Raw genomic sequence first — 21,152 nt, forward strand, 5'->3', positions numbered from 1 at the left:
AAGTTTTGTGCAAGTTTGATTAAATTCAAATGATAAATGAAGCTGCTATTGTGCAGACAAGGTCAAAATATGCTAATTCTGGCCCTATCAGGGGCCATAACTCTGGAACCCATAATGGAATCTGGCCAGTTCAAGAAAGGAACCAAGGTCTTATAGTGATACAAGTTGTGTGCATGTTTGGTTAAAATCAAATCATAAATGAAGCTGCTATTGTGCAGACAAGGTCAAAAAAGCTAATTTTGGCCCTTTCAGGGGCCGTAACTCTGGAACCTGTTATGAGATCTGGTCGGTTCAAGAAAGGAACCAAGATCTTATGGTGACACAAGTTTTATGCAAGTTTGATTAAAATCAAATCATAAATGAAGCTGCTATTGTGCAGACAAGGTCAAAATAGCTAATTTTGGCCCTTTCAGGGGCCATAACTCTGGAAGCCATAATGGAATCTGGTCAGTTCAAGAAAGGAACCAAGATCTTGTGGTGATACAAGTTGTGTGCAAGTTTGGTTAAATTCAATTCATAAATGAAGCTGCTATTGTGCAGACAAGGTCAAAATAGCTAATTTTGGCCCTTTCAGGGGCAATAAATCTGGAACCCATGATGGAATCTGGCCAGTTCAAGAAAGGAACCAAGATCTTACAGTGATACAAGTTGTGTGCAAGTTTGGTAAAAATCAAACCATAAATGAAGCTACTATTGTGCAGACAATGTCAAAATAGCTAATTTTGGCCCTTCAGGGGCCATAACTCTGGAACCCATGATTGGATCTGGCCAGTTCAAGAAAGGAACCAAGATCTTATGGTGATACAACAAGTTGTGTGCAAGTTTGGTTAAAATAAAATCATAAATGAAACCACTATCGTGCAGACAAGAAATTGTTGACACACAAAAATAGCAAATTCTGGCCCTTTAAGGGGCAATAACTCTAGAACCCATGATGGGATCTGGCCAGTTTTCGAAAGGAACTGAGATATAATGCCAATACAAGTTTTGTACAAGTTTGATCAAAATGGCTTGCAAAATGTGGTCTCTATCTTGTTCACAAGAAATTGTGGACGGATGGACAGACGGACGACGGACGAAGGGTGATCACAAAAGCTCACCCTGTCACTATGTGACAGGTGAGCTAAAAAACAGAATTTAAGTCACACCCTTGTGACATTGACCTTTGACCAACTGAGCTAAAAATTAAGAGGGATCTCCTTTTTGTGTTCAGTGATTAGATAGAGTTTGGAAGTAATAGCAATCATACTTCGCAACTTAGAGTCTGGACTCTGTATCACTGCCACTTTGATCTTTTGACCTATTGGCCCGAAAAATAATAGGGTTTCTCCTCCAGTGGTCCTAAGTCATTCTATAAAGTTTGAAAGCTGTAACTATTATACTTTCAGACCCCAGAAATGAAAATGTTGGCAAACAGACAGTTGGACAATGCCATTCCATGTCAGTTTTCTCAAATGAGCGTATAAAAATGAATTAAGTGTATACAACACCCAGACATACCTCTGTGGTACTCATTCTACCAACCCTATCTTAAAGCATAGACGTTCTGTATAGAAATTGCTACTGTTTATAATTTACCCTCTTTTTTTCATATAAAAATTTTAAAAAATACAATAACAGCATGATTTCATTTATGTTTATTGTAAAGAAATAATTTTGATAACAAACTGATATTCACAGGAATTTATCCACTAAAACAAATACATTTTGGAATAATATACATCTCAAGATACAGGGATGCAGTTTTTCTGTCAATTAACAAAAAGTTTTCAACCCTTCAAGAAGCATTCTGAGATAACTTTGGTAAAGGCTTTATCTCTAAATGCTGAAGCATAGACTAGCTCCTAGACTATGACATATATTTTTAATGAAATTATTCTTAAAGTTGTGGATATGGCCAGTCTATAACCTAGATCTGATTTGATAATACTGGAATCTCTTCTCTGAGAAAATCTGTAGTGTAGACAGACATTTGTCACTATTACATAAAATAAGTCATAAGAATCTAAAATTCTATGACAAATTCTTTATTATCAGTCTAGTGGCTAGTCTAGCTGTAGCATTATTTCACTTAACATCAGAACAAGAAAAAAATGACTCATATATAATCAGAAATGAACACACAAAAAAATAATTTTTCTTCAATGATTATTTATTTACGACTTCCTTCATACAAAAAAAACACAAAAAAAACATGACTTATAGAGTGCTTGATAATTAACCTGTGTCACTTTATTTATTTCAGTTACATAAGAAACACAATCAAAATTAAATGTTGCAATGTACAGATACAGTATTGAACTGTACCAAAGAAGAAATGTTTTCAACAATATCTATAATACCTTAAAATATGCAGAGTATATATCATAAAAAAAAGATAACATTTTTTCATACTTAAGAACATAAACATTTAGGTTTCACCATTATACTGATGCTAATTTTTAAGGAGTTAAAACAATACTGATTCAAGCATTGTATTTTTAGCAAATTACAAATTTATATACAAACATTCTGTAAAATCTAAAAGATGCAATAAATAAACAATAAAATGAAATATCACAGATACTATTTTTTTTTATCAAAACATACAGAATGGCAAAGCCATATATTACACATTATTACATACTTATTTCTAAACTTCTACTAACAGGACAAGAGACATCAATATTTTCCCATAGTGACCTGCAAATTTCATGATGGGTGACACTGCTTAAGAAATTTCATTAACAGCCTTATTTTCAATTCTGCCAAGGTAAAGAAAATTGTATATACTAATTATCCATTCAGATTCTTATGTACTAAAAAGGTTAGTGACTTTGCATTAAAAAATGCACTCATTCATTCAAGGTATAACACTGGGCTTCTAGGTTTTGCAGTATCTCTCTGCATAACTCAAGCATGTATTGATTTAGACTATACATATATACCTATAATAATCTTCCTAACAGGTTTCATCCATTAAATGACATATTAAATGATATTAGACTCTGTACATCAAGGACATATTCCATTTCATTCACCAAACACAGCTTCTCAACTTCATTCTCTACATTTCTGATATCATATAAATATAAAACGTTTCCAAGATGGTGAAATACTGTATGATCTAATTTAGTTAATCTGTGTTCATACATCACTTGCCCTTGTTTTGAGTAAAGTACATACCATGGTACAAACCTGTTCTCACAAGATATCAACTTTAAACAGGCAACTAAGAGACATAAAAACCACAGTTTAATAAATAGAAAATGATTTCAAATATTTGCATTCACCATATTCCAATGAACCACTCTTCCTCACCATGTAAATATTGAAAAAACTGTAGCTTTTATGTTATACTATTTTTATTTCAGAAAAAGATACATCTAGTTTGCAAAAATTGTCAAATATAGTTAATGGAATGATCACTTCTGAGGTGTATCAGGCGTGGGTGTTGTACTTGATGTTTCGGCAGTTTTTGGGACTCGTGGATACATGGATATCACATCTTCACTATCTTTATGAATCTCCTTATGAGCAGCTAACAGGAACTTCCTCTGGTCACGTTTTACTGAAAAAACACACACATTTTGTATTACTTACAGTAAAATGTACACTTTTAACCTGCTCTTAGTTCATATCATGCTTAATCATTCTAGTTTGATTGTGAAGATGGCTTCTGTTCAAGCTTATTAGAATCTTTAAACTGTTTCTTGGAAAACGCCAGTACTGGCTTTTTATGTGAATGGACAGTCATATACCCAGTGAGGTAAAACCTGTGACCTCTATGTCGAGCTGTTGGGACCTCAACAACACCTTTCCACTACAGATCATCTACCAGGCAAACATTGTATTTTAATCCATAATATCCAATGAATTTTTATTACTGTGTCCCATTTCCATCAATTATTATATGCTGTTGCTCAAATTCATTATAACAACTTATTTCCTGACATCAAACATTGTTGGAGCATCAAGATCTGACTGTATATTAGTGAAAGTCTGTCAAACTTTTCCAGCCAGTTTTATAATTTTTGCACCACTTTATACACATGTATAAAATATATAAAATAATATTTACTAGGAACTGATCATATCTACAAATCATAGGGAGAAAATGTACAGCAATACATACTTTTTTCTCTGACTGTTTGCTTTTTCACTTCAGGTATAAGGAAGCAGTGGACAAGATCAGCAACAATTTCTTCTGATTCAAGTTGAGAACGTCTAAAAGAGAAAGAAAAGATTACAGCTATATAAAGACTCAATAAATTTGTTCCGAGAATAACAAAAACAATACTATCTTGAAAACAGTCACATGCATCATTCATAAAAATATAGGTTTTTCAGACAAAATCAGTTTTATTTTAAACCCAATGAATTGTTACAATTTATCTTATCTGACTGCAACAAAGGATTTAATGTACTGCAAAAAAAAAAGAAGAGAAAGCATATATTTAACCTTTAGCCTGCTGGCAGCAAGTGGTTCTGCTACTGCAACCAGTGCAGACCGAGATTTGTCTGCACGCCTATCAGTTAATAAATTTTCAGTGAACACCTCTTCAAATAATAAATAGTATTGCCCAAACTGAATGATGGACCAGCCCATTATAGAAATTTAACAAGGTAAAGGTTAACTCAGTTTGTCACCAGACCCTTTATTTTCAGACAATGAAGATTTTCAGGACACATGGACAAAGCTTTGTGCAGCAACCCCACATGATTTGGACTTGACATAAATACTCAAATATCTTCTTACTTATCCTCCATGTCATATGCAACATCATTTATCTTGGTAGCAAGTTCTGAGACCTCGAATCTAGCCTGGGCATCAGCAGTGTTGTCTATTGAATCAAGTACAATAGATTCTAGGTAACTGTCAACACTATTCTGATGAACATTGACAACCTGTAAAATTCACAAAATATATCGTCATGTCAGCGCAATAACTCAATAAGTGCTTATATAATATATATGCACTTATTGAGTTACTGCACTGACATGACGATATGATACATTAATGCTATACTGATGATACATTATCAACTTTAGACACATGTTCGTTTTCTATTTTATGTAGAACTAGGCATGTATTTAGTGATATTAAAACACTGACAATAAAAAGAAATTATTATCAAAATTAGTCTTATGTAAGAAAAACATTAGGCACTTAGTTCTTACAAAATAAATCTCTAGTCACATAGGCAACAAAAATGCTACTGCCAAACATGGTGAGACCCAAAAAAAGAATATTATTTAAAACTGAATTTTGCTCTCCATTCAAATTCAGCTATTAGGATGTCACTGCGGTGCAGTGACTCAATACAAAGAAAATTTATATCTATCTTGAAGTCACAGGTTTAAATCACTGTGTTAGAAAATTTGACATCAGTCTCAAAATTTCTTTCACAAATTGGCAAGTACTGGCAGATATCTAGCCAGTAGTCATTGAGTGCAGTTAATACTTTCAAGTTGTCAGAACTTTCACTATAATCAATATAAATTAAATAGGTTTAAACTAAAACAGGCTAGGTGGCTTAAAATTTTATAGATGTATGACACTATTATCATTTTCTGTCCAATGGTGTTGCCGCCATCAATTTTTACCTGTTTAAATATTTCATCTTCCTCTCTACGTCTTCTCTCCTCCACCTGTCGTCGTCCACTTTCCTCTGCCTCTCGGATTCTTCTCTGTCGCTCAGCCAGCATGGAGAAAGCGTGAATTCTGCGCTCCTCCTGAAGCCTGATCAGTTCCTTACTAAGGAAGTCAAACATGTCACCAAGACTTTCACCTTCAACCTTAGCTAATGCTTCATCCACTAATGATTCCTTAAAAATGATAAAACCTATCATTACAATACATTCTTCTATACTGTATAACGGGTTACATTTGCTCACTTTTCCCCCTAATTTTCCAAGACAGCAAGATTTGTGAATTCAAAACAGGAGTGAGTATCATTTATTTATCATTGGACTAACTGTAAAAAAGAGAGGAAGATCAACTTGCTGGTAATATGCATCTGTCAAAATATACATCAGCACAAAAACAGACTATTGATTAATAATGGTTAAAATATGATATGCCACCTATGACTAAAATTGGACTAAAACCTAACTCTGGAAATAATTTTGCTGAAATTAAGGATAATTACTGTCAATGACTAGAAGTTGTCATAATTCTTTATAGTTATATATCATATGTACATTAGTACAAAAGAATGGCTATTCTGTTACTGACATGGATACCTAACATTAGATTTAGCTCGTTTAGAAACATTGCTACGACTTGATGACGATGACAGTTTTAGACAATTCCATCATGAACAATTTATTCACAATTCATTGATAACTTGATTAACCAACATATCACTGACTATACCTGATGTTCATGTAACCTTCTCTGTCTCTGTAATGCAAGTGTTGCTTGTTTCTCTTGTTTCTTCATTGTCTGTTCAGCGTCCTGTAATGCATGTGTGCTGCGCAACTCTCGTATCAGCTCCATGCGCTTCTCCTTTCCTTCATACATCTGAAGATTTGTTTATACAATACATTAAATCATACAGTTTGATCATCAAATCAATTACTTTTATCATATTTATTACATACACTGCAACCCGTACATAGTGAATACCTTTGGAAGACTAAAATATGTTTGCTGTACAGATCTTGTTGCTGTAGAAACGTTAATCTAACAAGAATAGATATAAAGGGAGAGGTGTTTTTCCTCAAAACTGAACTGTTACTAGTTAGAGGTTATATCAAATATCTACCATAATAAAAAAGTCATGAAACTGCAAATGGATAGTCCTGTTTTTTATAACATTAACTTGGGAGCTATTACTTTCAGATAAAAATTGCTATGTGGACTGTAAATTACTTTTCCTAAACATTCTGTCAACAACATGTAAGAGGTTGTTGCTTTTTTTTTTCAATATACATTTCCTCAAACTCATTAAATGACTTTGCATTGTACTTTCATTACTTATTTACCCATATACCAGAACTTGAATGTAAAAATGGAACAATGCTGTTTTAAATGCTCGAACTGAGTAAGAAGAGACATACCATATTCTGAATAGCTCGTCCTCGTATCACCTGCTGTAAGAAGATCACGCCCAACTCTCTCTCCTCTTCCTCCTCAGATGGGACTTCCACGTTCGGCGTCGGGGGTCTTGGTATCGGCTTCTCAATCTTCTGAAGGAATCTCAATGGTTTTGGCTCCTCTTGACCCTTCAACTTCTCCTCCTTTAGCGTCTGTGGATATCAAATTATTATATAATTTTACTTGTTCAACTCATATATTTCTTGATTTCTTTATTACAGCTACTCACTGAGAGATAGGGTGAAAATTTCATCCTTGCGTACTGACCTTAAATATGTCTTACAAAAAGAAATTAAGTGAAAAAAAAAAACAGGAGTGTGTGTAAAGAGCAATGCAGAAAATATTTTTTTGTTCAAAATAAAGTGCTGTAACGCTCAAGTGCATTTTGAAACAATGATCAGTTCTATACAGGAGTATATGGAAAAAAATATAGGCCTACAAGTTTGTGCCAATTTCCTTTCTTAACGAAATGAAATGGCCTAAGAATATGGGAGAATTTCCAAATATGTAAACTTTAAACTAAGTTCTTTTCTACATCTCTAAGTTTATTTTAATACCACATGTATATTAAAACAAATCTTCAAAAGAAACAGGTTTTCTCATAAAGTTAAAAAGATTTAAAATATACAGTTTCAATCAAATTTCATTTGGAAGCTAAGATAATGACTATGATGCTTACGTTATGCATGTCCATGAGTTCAACTTCTTGTCTGTATTTACGTTTCACAAAGCCTGTCTTTGTTACCGTCTTTGGTCTAGGTGCTTTAATTCTTGGCTGTGTGACAAAGTCCGGTAGTGATGCCTCCAGCTCCATCAGACCCTGATATGTATTTAAGTGACGACTCTTCACCACAAACTGTTCTGAACCGCGATCAATAAAGATACCAACACGAGTAAGTGGGGCGTAAGACTGGGAGCCGAAATTGGAGAAGTCATTGATAACATCTCTGCGCTCAAGTTTTCCTTCAACTTTTCTCCTCTTTTCTGTAAGTTTCCTAATAGCTGAAAATCCAATGAAAATAAGGATAAAACATGTACACTGACACAGTTTATATCTACAATGCAAACTGATTGCTTTATAATTCATATTCTCAACAGCAAGATTAAACATAAATCATCTTTAAAAAAAATAGGACTGGGACGATTTCAAAATTTTGAAACCGGATAATCACTTACATGAAATCAAATCGAACTGGTTAATTGGCCGCCAGTATAAAAGTACTCCTTTCTTCTCTGACGACCTTATCTAGGTACTTCCGGCAGCTGACTTCAACAAATTCATTAGCAACTTACAGACTTTATTGTTTGTTAGCTGTCATAAGTCATATTTTGCCGAATTTTATCATTCAACTTTGTTAAAATATCACGACACGCAAATCGGGGACTACTAATGTAAAAATAAAGATACTGATAATACACTGTAGGATGCTTATTGTTTGAGGGTGATTTTCGGCTTCGCGAAACTGAAACCGGTTTCACCCACTAATCGAATCGGATCTGATTAACGAAGTAATTGTCCCAGCCCTAAAAAAAATGAAAGATGGACAATAAAGTTGGAATATATGAACTAATAAAGTAAGAACTATATGAGCCGTGCCATGAGAAAACCAACATAGTGGGTGTGCGACCAGCATGGATCCAGACCAGCCTGCGCAGGCTGGTCTGGATCCATGCTGGTCGCAAACCCACTATGTTGATTTTCTCATGGCACGGCTCAATTATGTTATACATGTATGCATGCCCTAACCCAACTCCACATGCATCCTATTTGTAAAAGGAAACTTTGTACTTAAATTTAAGTTTTTTGTTATTTCTGTTTTACTACTGTATGAACAAAACTATAGTCTAGAAGTACATGTCACCTTAACATGAAAAGGAGTTTAATCTTTTAAATCATATTCCACTTCCGTTTTATATTGGTAGAAGACTACTTAATATACACATATACATTATTAAACAAAAATAACTTACTTTTGATATGCTCATTTCTGATCTTCTTTATCCTTCCCTCTTTTTCTCTTTGTTTCTTTGACCTGAAGAGAAAGTAACAGTGCAAAACTGGGTCAACTTGTATTAAAGATACGAAGTATCTTGAAAGCTCTGTAAGAATCTGGACAAATCAATATTCAAATTGCAATTTTCAAAAAAAAAAATCTTAGCATCTACTAGAGCTAAACCTTATCAAAATGTTTTTGGTTGATAAATTTGAAATGTTAAACAAGAGCTGTCGGAGGACAGCAACGCTCGACTATTTAACAGCCTTGTCGCTTGAATGAATAAGAAAGTCGAAAAAGGGGCATAATTTAGTAAAAAAGTAAAATAGGGTTATGGAACCTGCATAGTGCTTATCAGCTCATGACAGTGGACAAGTGTATGAAGTTTCAATCGATCCCATTAGTGGGTACTGAGATACCAGCTTACATATAAGAATTTAACCCAAAAACTCCTTAGTTCAAAAAGGGGCATAATTTTGTAAAATGCAAAGTTGAGTTATTGACCCTTTGCACTGCATGTCATATCATGACAGTGAACTAGTGTGTGAAGTTTGAATCCTTTCCCATTAGTGGATACTGAGATATTAGCTTACCAAAAATTTCTATGCTGAAAAAGGGGCATAATTTTGTAAAAAAGCAAAATAAAGTTATGGGACCTGCTTTGTGCATGTCAGATCATGACAGTGAACAAGTGTGTGAAGTTTCAATCCATTCCCATTAGTGAGTACTGAGATACCAGCTTACATACAAAACCTTAACCAAAAAATTCTAAGTCGAAAAAGGGGCATAATTTTGTAAAAAAGCAAAATAGAGTTATGGAACCTGTGCAATGTAAGTCAGTTTATCACAGTAAATAAGTGTGTGAAGTTTCAATCCATTCCCACAAGTGGTTACTGAGATACCAGCTTACATACAAAACCTTAACCAAAAATTTTTAAGTCAAAAAAGGGGCATAATTTTGTAAAAAAGCAAAACAGATTATGGAACCTGTGCAATGTAAGTCAGTTTATCACAGTGAATAAGTGTGTGAAGTTTCAATCCATTCCCACAAGTGGTTGCTGAGATACCAGCTTACATACAAAAACTTAACCAAATCGGGACGCGGACGCCGACGCGGACGCCGACGCGGACGCCGACGTGGACGCCGACGCATGGGCGAGTCCAATAGCTCTACTATTCTATGAATAGTCAAGCTAAAAAATCATTTAAACATTTCCTGTTGTAACCCTAAGAATGAACTAAGGGTTGAAAAACTAACCAGGAGAAGAAGAAACCAGATGGTCAGTTTTATCTTTCTGGTTTTGTGATTGAAATACGAGTTTTGTGTCAAATGATTTTCAAAACTTGTATTTCAGTCATGAAACCTCACAAAACTTACTGTTACATGTCATGTGACCACCCCTTACATTTTACTCTGTGTAACAGTCTGTTTATTCCCATAAGCTTTTTCCCCCAGAGGGAATAAAACAACCAGCAGATACTAAATTTCTTGCCCCCATCCCTCCACTACCTACAAACCCAACCCTAATTAGTTTTTTCACACAAACCAGAAAGATAAAACTGACCAGCTGGTTTCTTCTTCCCCTGGTTAGTTTTTCAACCCTTAGTTTATTTACACAAAAAGGGGAGAAGCAGAAAAAACTAAAAAAACAAGAGCTGTCCGTAAGACAGCACGCTCGACTTTTCTCAGTGCCTGACTCTGAATTAGAGTTTTGCCAGAAAAACTTTATGAAACTTTAACAAAAAATTCTAAGTTAAAAAGGAGCATAACTCTGTCAAAATTCAAATCAGAGTTATGGGGATTGTTTCTACTGGTGTAGACTTTGATAGTAAATAACTATTTTAAGTTTCAAGTCAAAATCTTTGACAGTAACAGAGACTTTATCAAAAACTTTAACCAAAAAATTCTAAGTTAACAAGGGGCATAACTCTGTCAAAATTCAAATCAGAGTTATGGGGATTGTTTTTCCTGGTGTAGACTGTGATAGTAAATAAATATTTTAAGTTTCAAGTCAATAACTTTGATAGTAACAGAGATATTTGACTTTATCAAAAACTTTAACCAATGCCGATGCCGGGGCGAGTGCAATAGCTCTACATTTTTTTTAAAAAGTCGCGCTAAAAACTTCAACCAAAAAATTCTAAGTTAACAAGAGCTGTCACAGGAGACAGCGCGCTCGACTATTTCGATGCTGGATAGCGAAAATGGGCATATCTGAGGAAGCTGGAGCAGTCACTGGAGTGTTTAATGACTCCAATGTGGATGAAGGTATTGGACAATAGCTTATGTTTGTGTCAAAAGAATTAAGTAATAAGAGTGATAAAGATAAGGTTATCAAAACAGTATAATTCTAAGCAAAAAGGGGGCATAATTCATGAAATATTGGAGCAAGAGTGATGCATCTTGTGCCATATGATGTGCGTGATGATGTAACAACTGCTTTAAGTTTGAATCAAATCTATTTAGTAATAACTGAGATAGTGAAAGTGCACCAAAACTTTAAACTGAAATTCTAAGTAAAAGGGGAGATAATTCATGAAATACTGATGCTAGAGTTATGGTCTTTGTGTTATATGATGTGAATGATGATGCTGAACAACTATTTTAAGTTTGAATCAAATCCTCTCTGTAATAACAGATATGGTGAAAATGCACCAACACTTTAACCTGAAATTCTAAGTAAAAGGGGGCATTATTCATGAAAAATTGGTGCCAGAGTTATGGACCTTGTGTCATATGATGTGGGTGATAAGGTGGAGCAACTATTTTAAGTTTGAATCAAATCCATTTAGTAATAACTGAGATAGAGTGGAGGTGCACCAAAAGTTTAACCTGAAATTCTAAGTCAAAAGGGGGAATAATTCATGAAATATTGGTGCAAGGGTAATGGCCTTTGTGCCATTTGATGTGGGTGATGATGAGGAATAGCTATTTTAAGTTTGAAACAAATCCATCAAGTAATTACAGAGATAAAGAGAAAGTGCATCAAAACTTTAACCAAAGTGCGGATGCGGAAGGATGCCGACGCCGGGTCGAGTAGGACAGCTCTCCATACTTCGTATAGTCGAGCTAAAAAGGGGCACAACTCTGTCAAAATTCAAATCAGAGAGAGTTATGGGGACTGTTTCTCCTGGTGTAGACTTTGATAGTAAATAACTATTTTAAGTTTCAAGTCAATACCGAGATATTTGACTTTATCAAAAACAATAACCAACAGCGACACAGACGCCGGGGCGAGTGCAATAGCTCTTCTTTTTCTTCGAAAAGTTGAGCTTAAAATGTTACGGGATTGGTGAATTACAAAGAACTAATTAAAAATACTTTGTGTGCATACAAGCAATTTTCCTTACCATAATTTATCAAGTCTTTTGATGTTTAATTCTTGATGATTTTCTTCTCTTTGTTTCAGTAATTGTTTCAGTACTTCCAGTCTTGCCTCTTGCAACCTAAAAGTAATGAGCCACTGTAATAGTAAATACTACTTTATCCAAGCATAATTCAAATGCTATCTCTCAATTTTATATAGCACTGCTGCAGCTGTTTCTCATATTTATAAACATTACAAAATGGACCTAAATAAAAATTCTAACCAAGAAACTCAAATTTTCTAAGTACAAAAAGGGCCATAATTTTGACAAAATGCATATCACAGTTATGGTTCTTGCCCTATTAAGTCACCTACGTTTCAAAGCTGTAGCTCTTATGGTTTTTGAGAAAAGGTGGACCTAAACAAAAGTTCTAACCAACACCGACGCCGATGATCAAGTGGAGACATTACCTGGTAGATTTTTTTCAAAAATCAGACAAGCTAAAAATTAGTGTGAAGCTTTAACACAGTATCTAATATTTTAAAGAGCTGGTATGGTTTTGTGAAGAACAGACAGGCAGCTAGATGAACAGGCAGACAAATGACTGAACAAAAACAGTATGTCTACCCAAAAATTTAGGGATAGATTATAAAATTTTGTTTCGAGGATCACCTACTTTTCTATCTCTGATTCTCTAAGAGCCCATTCTTTCCTTTCCATTTCATCCATCATTTTCTTGCGCTTCTCTAGTTGGGAAGTATCATTCAATGGTGGTAGGGTAGCCTCCCATGCACGTTTAGCTCGTGCACGTTCAATCATTTCCACCTCGGCCAAGCCAGCTGGTAATCCACGTCCTGATAAGAATGATAAACTTGTAACCAGTGTTACAAAAAATCATGATTCAAAAAATCTTCTCATTCCATGAATTAGAAAAATTTCAAAACAACTGTGTCAATTAAAATTAAAAACTTTACAGCAACTAATGCCTAAGAGTTAATAGTCTAAGGAAACTCAAAATTTATTTACACTTTGAAAACTGATAAAGGACTGTTACAGTGTTATATCATTACCATAAGAGAGTGTAGCCAAGGTTAGAAGTTCTGGGGCAGAACCTGGCCTCACAACATACTCTGGCGTGTAAGGGTCCGTCTGAGCCTCTGAATCTCTGTAATCTGTCTGGATCTCCACCGTACGGGTCAATGGGGTTGGAGGCCTTTCCACAGCCATATCTGGCCCAGCAAGGGGATCATGTCTTGTAGTTGCCAATAAAACCTCTGGAGGAACTTGTTGTAAGAATGGAATGATGGGCCTCCTGAAAAACTTGTACCTGTCATTTCCTCGTACATTAGCAGTAGAATACTCCTTTGCTGGAACTTGTACACTAGGATCGTAATTAAATGTTGTGTATCGCAGAATCTGCTCCCTGTGCTGATCAGCATAACCTCGCCACTGACGAGAAACAAACTTTGGGACAGGATCAGTGACATCAAGTCGCATTTGGAACCTTGGATGATGTCGCAATTCACTGAACATGGTCTTGTAGACTGGCACCCGTTTCTGCAAATAAGAAACTTAAAGTATGAAAAACACATGCTTGGAGAAAACAATATCATTAGTAAGACAAAACGTCTACGAGACTAAGACCTTATTCAATCATTACCACCAGAGTTGTGGGGCTATTGAGAATTTCATTTTTGTCCAAAATTAAATAGACAACCTTTCTGTCAATGTAGTATCATACAATTTGAATAACAATTACCAAAGAAAATATAAATACAATAAACAGTTCTTTACTTTTAGAAACAACATACTTAAATACCATATTCATGATTAAATTAAAGAAAACAGTTACAAAAAAGTACTTACAACTCTGTCCGTACTTGTGTGGGCTTTAAATGTGGCTCTAGCATGGTCCCGTTCACTCGCAAGAACATGCAGATTATCTGAAAATATACAAAGCTACTAATCAGTTCATATATCATACTACTTTGATATTTAAGTAGTTTCGCTGAAAATGTATCACTTGAGTTTTTCAGGCATCGCTACTTTCTGATTAACTCTTACATTCATTCCTACATGGCAGAAACATGAAAATACCATTCTCATACATCAAAGGTCAACCATGCATCCCTGGGAAAACCTTCAGCAAAACTTTTCAGTATTTTAGGTTTATTTACATACAAGATGCTAAATTTTAAGCAATTCAATGAAAATTACTAACATGGGAAAACCCTGACTCAAAGGTTTTTTGGATTATAGTTAATGTTTGTCACTGGGTGAGAAAAACGTATGATCAGTCCTGGGCTCAAACCAAGGACTCCTCATTTACTGCTTGTCATGAGTGTTCTATCGCCTGAGCTAACCAGCATGACACCCTAATGTGGTAAGTACCATGACTCGTTTACATGTATATGGGCCCTTCCATGAGAAAACCTGTATTAGTGACATGATAATATGAGCCGCGCCATGAGAAAACCAACATAGTGGGTTTGTGACCAGCATGGATCCAGACCACCCTGTGCATCCACGCAGTCTGGTCAGGATCCATGCTGTTCACTAACAGTTTCTCTAATTGCAGTAGGCTTTAAAAGCGAACAGCATGGATCCTGACCAGACTGCGCGGTTGCCCCATTTCGTCCCCCATTTTTCGGCCTCTCTTTTTTATCTTATTTTTGTTGAAATCTGCTAGAAAATGAGCAATATAATTATGATGTAGAATATTTGTTCTGTAAAATACGTTCTGCATAACAGTATGAAAATTTTACTTTAAAAAATACATTTTTTGTTTTATATATATATATATACAGTCTAACCTGTCTTAAGCAACCAGCCAGGGGAAGCAGACAATTTGGCCGCTTAAGCCAGGTGACCGCTGATCGGAGGTGCAGCCAGTATATGTTTTTTTCAGACTTCTGACTAGCAGGACTAGTTTAGCCTTTAAGCCCATTTCTTTTCCGGTTTTCTATTATTATTTTACCAGGATACAATGACGTGCATTTGTCTTCACAATACGAATGGTCTTCTTAGCAATCTAAAACTCTGGCGTGGTTTTTTTACAACAAAGATTGTTACAATTTTCCAACTTCAAAACAAGTTTGTTTACAATTTTCGCCATTTTGGTAAGGGAAGCTACTCTCGGCACTTATTGTCTGCGCTAAAATCTAAGATTGCCGTTATGTTCCGTAAAAGATAGAGTGGTTTATATTTTTTTCAAACAAAATTAATTTCGTATTAATTTAATAATATTTTGATGACAGAAGTTTAAAAAAGTTACAAATATTATGCTACTAATTACTTTTCGAGTATTTTCTTTAACCGAGATCAAACTGTGAACAATAAAATTGACACAAGGTGAAACGCTTAATTGCCGATAATTACTGGCCATTTGATCATAACAAAAAGGGGATTACACCTTTGGTTATCAGTTTTAATTGAGAAGCTCATGCCATTTTGTTGTTTTTGTGGTGAAGTCATGCGAAACTTAGCAATCACGTGCTTCTCAAAAATAACTGGTTTTGGAAGAAAAAAGGCCGCTGAAAGGGGTCAAATGCGGCGGTCGGGAAGCAATTTTGGTGGCCGCTGGCCATGGTTGGCAGGTGACTGCTGAATAAAGTGATAAAATAGAGGAAAATCGGTCGGGGGCGTCATAAAATGACCGCTGAACGGAGGTGACTGCTGATCGAAGGTGACCGTAAGTCCAGGTTAGACTGTACATATGCGTGCAGATAGAGTGCATGCCCCATTTCGTAGCTTAAAGTGTAAAGATTACTGGATAGGATTGTTATTATTCTGGTCGTAATTGTTTTGAAATACAAATATTTAACACAATTTGCTGTAACATTTAAAGTTTTATAATAAAAACATATTTTAATTTTTTTTCGTAAAAAATGTCCGTTTTTATGGGAAATTACAAAATGTGCACCCTTATTGTTGTCTTTACAAGTGGATTCTCATACATAAAACAAATATACTACTTGTGATAAATAAGTTCTTTCTAGCAATTATCTACATGTGTTTTCATTTTCACAAAACAGATCTTTCCCTCAATCAGCCCAATCAACTTTCAGTTGATAAATCACTATTAAGGAGGTAGGATACCTTGTTACAAGGGTAAATTCAAATTAGTTGAACCGCAGCATGTTTTTGTATTTCGTGTAATATGAAGTTTTAACTGCTACAATCTCAATTTCGTTTGTCTCTGTCCCTTCAAGTTCAATTTTTATCCAGGTTTGAAGAACATGACCCTCCAAAGGTATTTCATATTGAAAGAAGAAGGAAAATACGGATATTTAACACTTTTCAGTGTATTTTAGTTTCATTGATATCCGTAGAAGTCTGCATAATTGATAATTTTACTGGTATGCACGTTATCTTTCTAATATAAGCTTAAAATGTATATGTCGCGGGGCTCCTATTTCCATGGTAACGCATTTTCTCACATTTTTAAACAACTATGTATAAAAATAGGGGTTTTCGACAGCTTCAGTGCCATTCTGTTAATGACCAACATGAAATATTTGGGTAATATTATTAGCAAAATACCAAGCACTTTACATGGTACCCTATTTTTCTTAAATTTTAAAGTAACCATGGCAACAGAGATGTTTAAAATAGCTTATATCTTGCTGTTTGTTGTAATTTCTTTAAAAAAAATATTGAATAAGATTATCTTTCTAGTTGATCAGGGATATAAACTAGCTATTTTTATTTAGGGGCCCAGACTGTCCAAAATAAATGTTTATCATTAGGTATATGGGCATTTTCTCCAACAATTTAGGGGCCCAGCCCAAAATCTAGGGGCCTTGGGCTACTGGGCCCCTGCTAATTTATATCCCTGTTGATGTAGCTTTAAAACATATAATTTCTAACGTAGGTTACATTTTCGTGTTATTTGCATTTATTCAAACAAACAGCTTAGAATACGTACAGCAGTACCCCTCGTCTGCCATTTTTCATGGAAAAATCGTTCAGTGTGCTGCTATTATTCTGATGGATATTGTTGAAATGAAAATAAAAAGCCGAAGCTGTGTTTCTTAAATAGACCAGTGTCAACGCTTTTGAATTTTACATTTAGATACATAGGTCACGGGCTTCGTTTCCATGGTAACATCAATTCAATTCAAGAAACCACAATTTTCTACTGAAATTTGAACAATTTTAGATCTTAGTTTTAGTATGTAAGTAACAAATTATCAATGGAACCTGAAAAATACATGTAGGTATTACAAATCAAACTGCTAGACTTATTTGAAAATGGCCATAACAAGCAACCTTTCACCCAACTATATTCCAAATAACATTGGTTGCCATCATCCATTTTCTTACATTCCGCATAACATTTCAATATAACTACATAAAAGAAGCAAAATATTGATTATTATTCAGAGCAAAAGACTCATAAAAAATATTTCAGCAAATAATGGCTATTTGAAAATAGTTAAAATAAAGAAAATGTACAGAATTACGTACTTTCAAGATAAAAGCTATCAATTTTGCGCGGTAACTGACACGTAACCGTTACGTCATGACGTCATTTTAAGGCAACATTGTTTTGAAGCGTTTCTGCGGCAATTTATTCATTATTTCTGCATTATTAAACCATAAAGCATCAGATCGAAGACAAGTTCATGAATTGTTTTCAGAAGAATGAATATACAAACACATTTAGTTTGTCGTAAACGTCGTTGTAAATCGTCACGTTAGCTTCCGGTTGGACATGCGCACATACAAATATGAAGGTAACCTACCTCCTTAACACCTTTCAATCAATCCGAGCATCGACTGTAAAGGTGATTAATCATCATTAACTCCTTTTCAATTACCCTTGTATAATTAAATAAGTGTTAAAGCAGCATGGTATCGTGAATGATAGGTAAAATTGATAAACAGTTAATATGCTGTAACCCTCTTCCATTTATATTATAAATCTGTAACACTATATTTACCGCATCAGCTATTTTCTAAAGTTTTAATTCACAAGTTAATATATAATATCTTTATTTTCATACATTATTTCACAATTCCCCCATATAGCACTCAAAGTTTTTTAAAGATTTAATTACATTTAGTTAATAGAAGCGATTCCAATATCACTATTTCAAAAATCAAAGATCATGGACCATACCAGGATTATGCCAAATAAAGTGAGTAAATACAGCATTTCAAAGTAAAACGAGCGTGAACAAAATGAAATAATATATGCAGCGGGGAAATGACCAAAATGGGGATGAGCTGACAGACTATTTCAAGTGGTAAAAAGTAAGTGTGTCGGTAAAAAGCTATACATAGCTTATGTTAACTTGTTAAAATATCTGATTCTCCTACAATAAATAAATTTTGATTTGATTTGATTCAAGTGGAGATGAAATTACCAAATTTGGGGGAGGAAATGACCAAAACAGGGATGAGTTGACTGGGGGACGAGTTGACTAGGGGACGAGTTCCCATTACATTAACCACTTCCAAATTTGAATTGTAAATGTAGCAGCGACTGACTGACCAACTGTCTAGTCTGGGCTAGTTTTATTGCACTTGGGAGGCTTTTCAAAAGAAAAGATGGCAAAAAAAATGTTCGAGAGGATAATCAAACTTTTGTTTATGGTTTTTCTACCAAACTGAATCTGTGAATTTTGCTAACCGTAGAGATAATCATGAGTTCTTGACATCTGAACGGGTGCCTTTCGAAGTGTTTGTGTTTGAGTGGCCATTGTCAATCGAAGAAACGTTCAAACCAAAAGAATAAGAAGATTTTTTGCATGCAATGTCAACACAACTCCATTTTGTTAATCCAATATGGCCGACGTTTATGTGTTGTCAAGGAGACACGCACATTTCTACAGAGAAATGTTGTTACTAAAGCTGAAAGGAACATTTTACGATTTTATTATTTGAATTTTTAATTTCATTATCAATTAAAATCTTTTAGAAAATGTTAAAAATAAAGTAATAAATTTTCGCTGCAGCCCGGGTTTTTCCGATCAATCTATTCTGCGACCATTCAATGTTCTTTGCGGTCCGTTAATTTTCTTTATTTAACTGATCAGCAGATTATAGCGCTATGTAGCGTATACATGTGTAAAAATGCTGACCACATACAAAAAGAACAAAGTCGTCAGCAATATAAATTGTAAATACAGCCGCGGTCAGCATTTTCATTCTTTATTTAACTGGTCAGCAGATTCTAGCGCTATGTATCGTATACATGTGTGAAAATGCTGACTACATCAAAAAGAACAAAGTCGTCAGCAATATATAAATTGTAAATACAGCCGCGGTCAGCATTTTCATTCTTTATTTAACTGGTCAGCAGATTCTAGCGCTATGTAGCGTATACATGTGTAAAAATGCTGACCACGTACAAAAAGAACAAAGTCGTCAGCAATATAAATTGTAAATACAGCCGCGGTCAGCATTTTCATTCTTTATTTAATTGGTCAGCAGATTCTAGCGCTATGTATCATATATACATGTGTAAAACTGCTGACCACGTACAAAAAGAACAAAGTCGTCAGCAATATAAATTGTAAATACAGCCGCGGTCAGCATTTTCATTCTTTATTTAACTGGTCAGCAGATTCTAGCGCTATGTATCATATATACATGTGTAAAACTGCTGACTACATACAAAAAGAACAAAGTCGTCAGCAATATAAATTGTAAATACAGCCGCGGTCAGCATTTTCATTCTTTATTTAACTGGTCAGCAGATTCTAGCGCTATGTAGCGTATACATGTGTAAAAATGCTGACCACATACAAAAAGAACAAAGTCGTCAGCAATATAAATTGTAAATACAGCCGCGGTCAGCATTTTCATTCTTTATTTAACTGGTCAGCAGATTCTAGCGCTATGTATCATATATACATGTGTAAAAATGCTGACCACATACAAAAAGAACAAAGTCGTCAGCAATATAAATTGTACATACAGCCGCGGTCGGCATTTTTACAGAGTATTTTATTCTTTATTTAACTGGACAGCAGATTCTAGCGCTATGTATCATATATACGTGTATGAAAATGCTGACCACATACAAAAAGAACAAAGTCGTCAGCAATATAAATTGTATATACAGCCGCGGTCATTCTTTATTTAACTGGTCAGCAGATTCAAAGTCGTCAAAACTGTGTACCTAGTTGTTATACATTTAATTAATGATAATCTCGGTTCAAGATCATCCAACGTTGTATCAAATATTTATTTAGAAAAAGGAATATATAACTAGTCAACTCGTAAAAGTATTTTTTTTTTTTTATTAAACCAGATTATTTCCAAGTTTACACTTTTAATAAATTTAGTATTTTCTTTGACCACTGACATGGTTGGATTAAAGATACCTGTAATGATGATCAGCGCCATGCGATTCTATTAAATTTGTCCTTTAGTAATTTCAGTGTTATTTCAAGCAATTAAAGACGACACGTGTGACATTGCACGGTATGGCATATCATTGTCCGATAGTTGTTTATTAAACAATCGACTGAGATAAAATTTTAATTTAATCAAATATTTGGTAAATGACATATGACTTGATACATATAAAAGAATAGCATTTCACAATACCAAACGTTTCTTAAATTCTAGGTATTAAGCAACATACAAATGTAAATATAGCATGAAAACAAGAAATATCTTTAAAAATGATGGTCGGCGAATTGTAATAAGGAAAGAAGTTAATGGATTTTTCATCTAACATTCATCTTTCATCTAACATTTTTTAAATTGCAAAACTAAACACCGCACTTTAACAATTTAAATGGTTCTCTTTT

The 21,152-nt window shown here is 34.5% G+C and overlaps 1 protein-coding gene across 1 annotated transcript; it reads right to left on the reverse strand.

Annotated features, from left to right (window-relative positions):
* Positions 1 to 1,622: 1,622 nt before the first annotated feature.
* Positions 1,623 to 19,207, reverse strand: LOC123561304 (cilia- and flagella-associated protein 91-like). The gene is made up of 13 exons (XM_045353578.2): positions 19,022 to 19,207; positions 14,251 to 14,327; positions 13,455 to 13,941; positions 13,061 to 13,238; positions 12,427 to 12,522; positions 9,053 to 9,114; positions 7,761 to 8,083; positions 7,045 to 7,233; positions 6,359 to 6,505; positions 5,587 to 5,808; positions 4,739 to 4,887; positions 4,115 to 4,206; positions 1,623 to 3,550 (listed from the first exon to the last, which is right to left on the reverse strand). Exons 1-13 carry the CDS (start codon positions 19,089 to 19,091, stop codon positions 3,405 to 3,407), a joined length of 2,238 nt encoding a protein of 745 aa, XP_045209513.2. The 5' UTR covers positions 19,092 to 19,207; the 3' UTR covers positions 1,623 to 3,404.
* Positions 19,208 to 21,152: the final 1,945 nt, after the last annotated feature.

This window comes from Mercenaria mercenaria, chromosome 10, assembly GCF_021730395.1.
Source record: "Mercenaria mercenaria strain notata chromosome 10, MADL_Memer_1, whole genome shotgun sequence".
In the NCBI taxonomy this organism is placed as follows: Eukaryota; Metazoa; Mollusca; class Bivalvia; order Venerida; family Veneridae; genus Mercenaria; species Mercenaria mercenaria.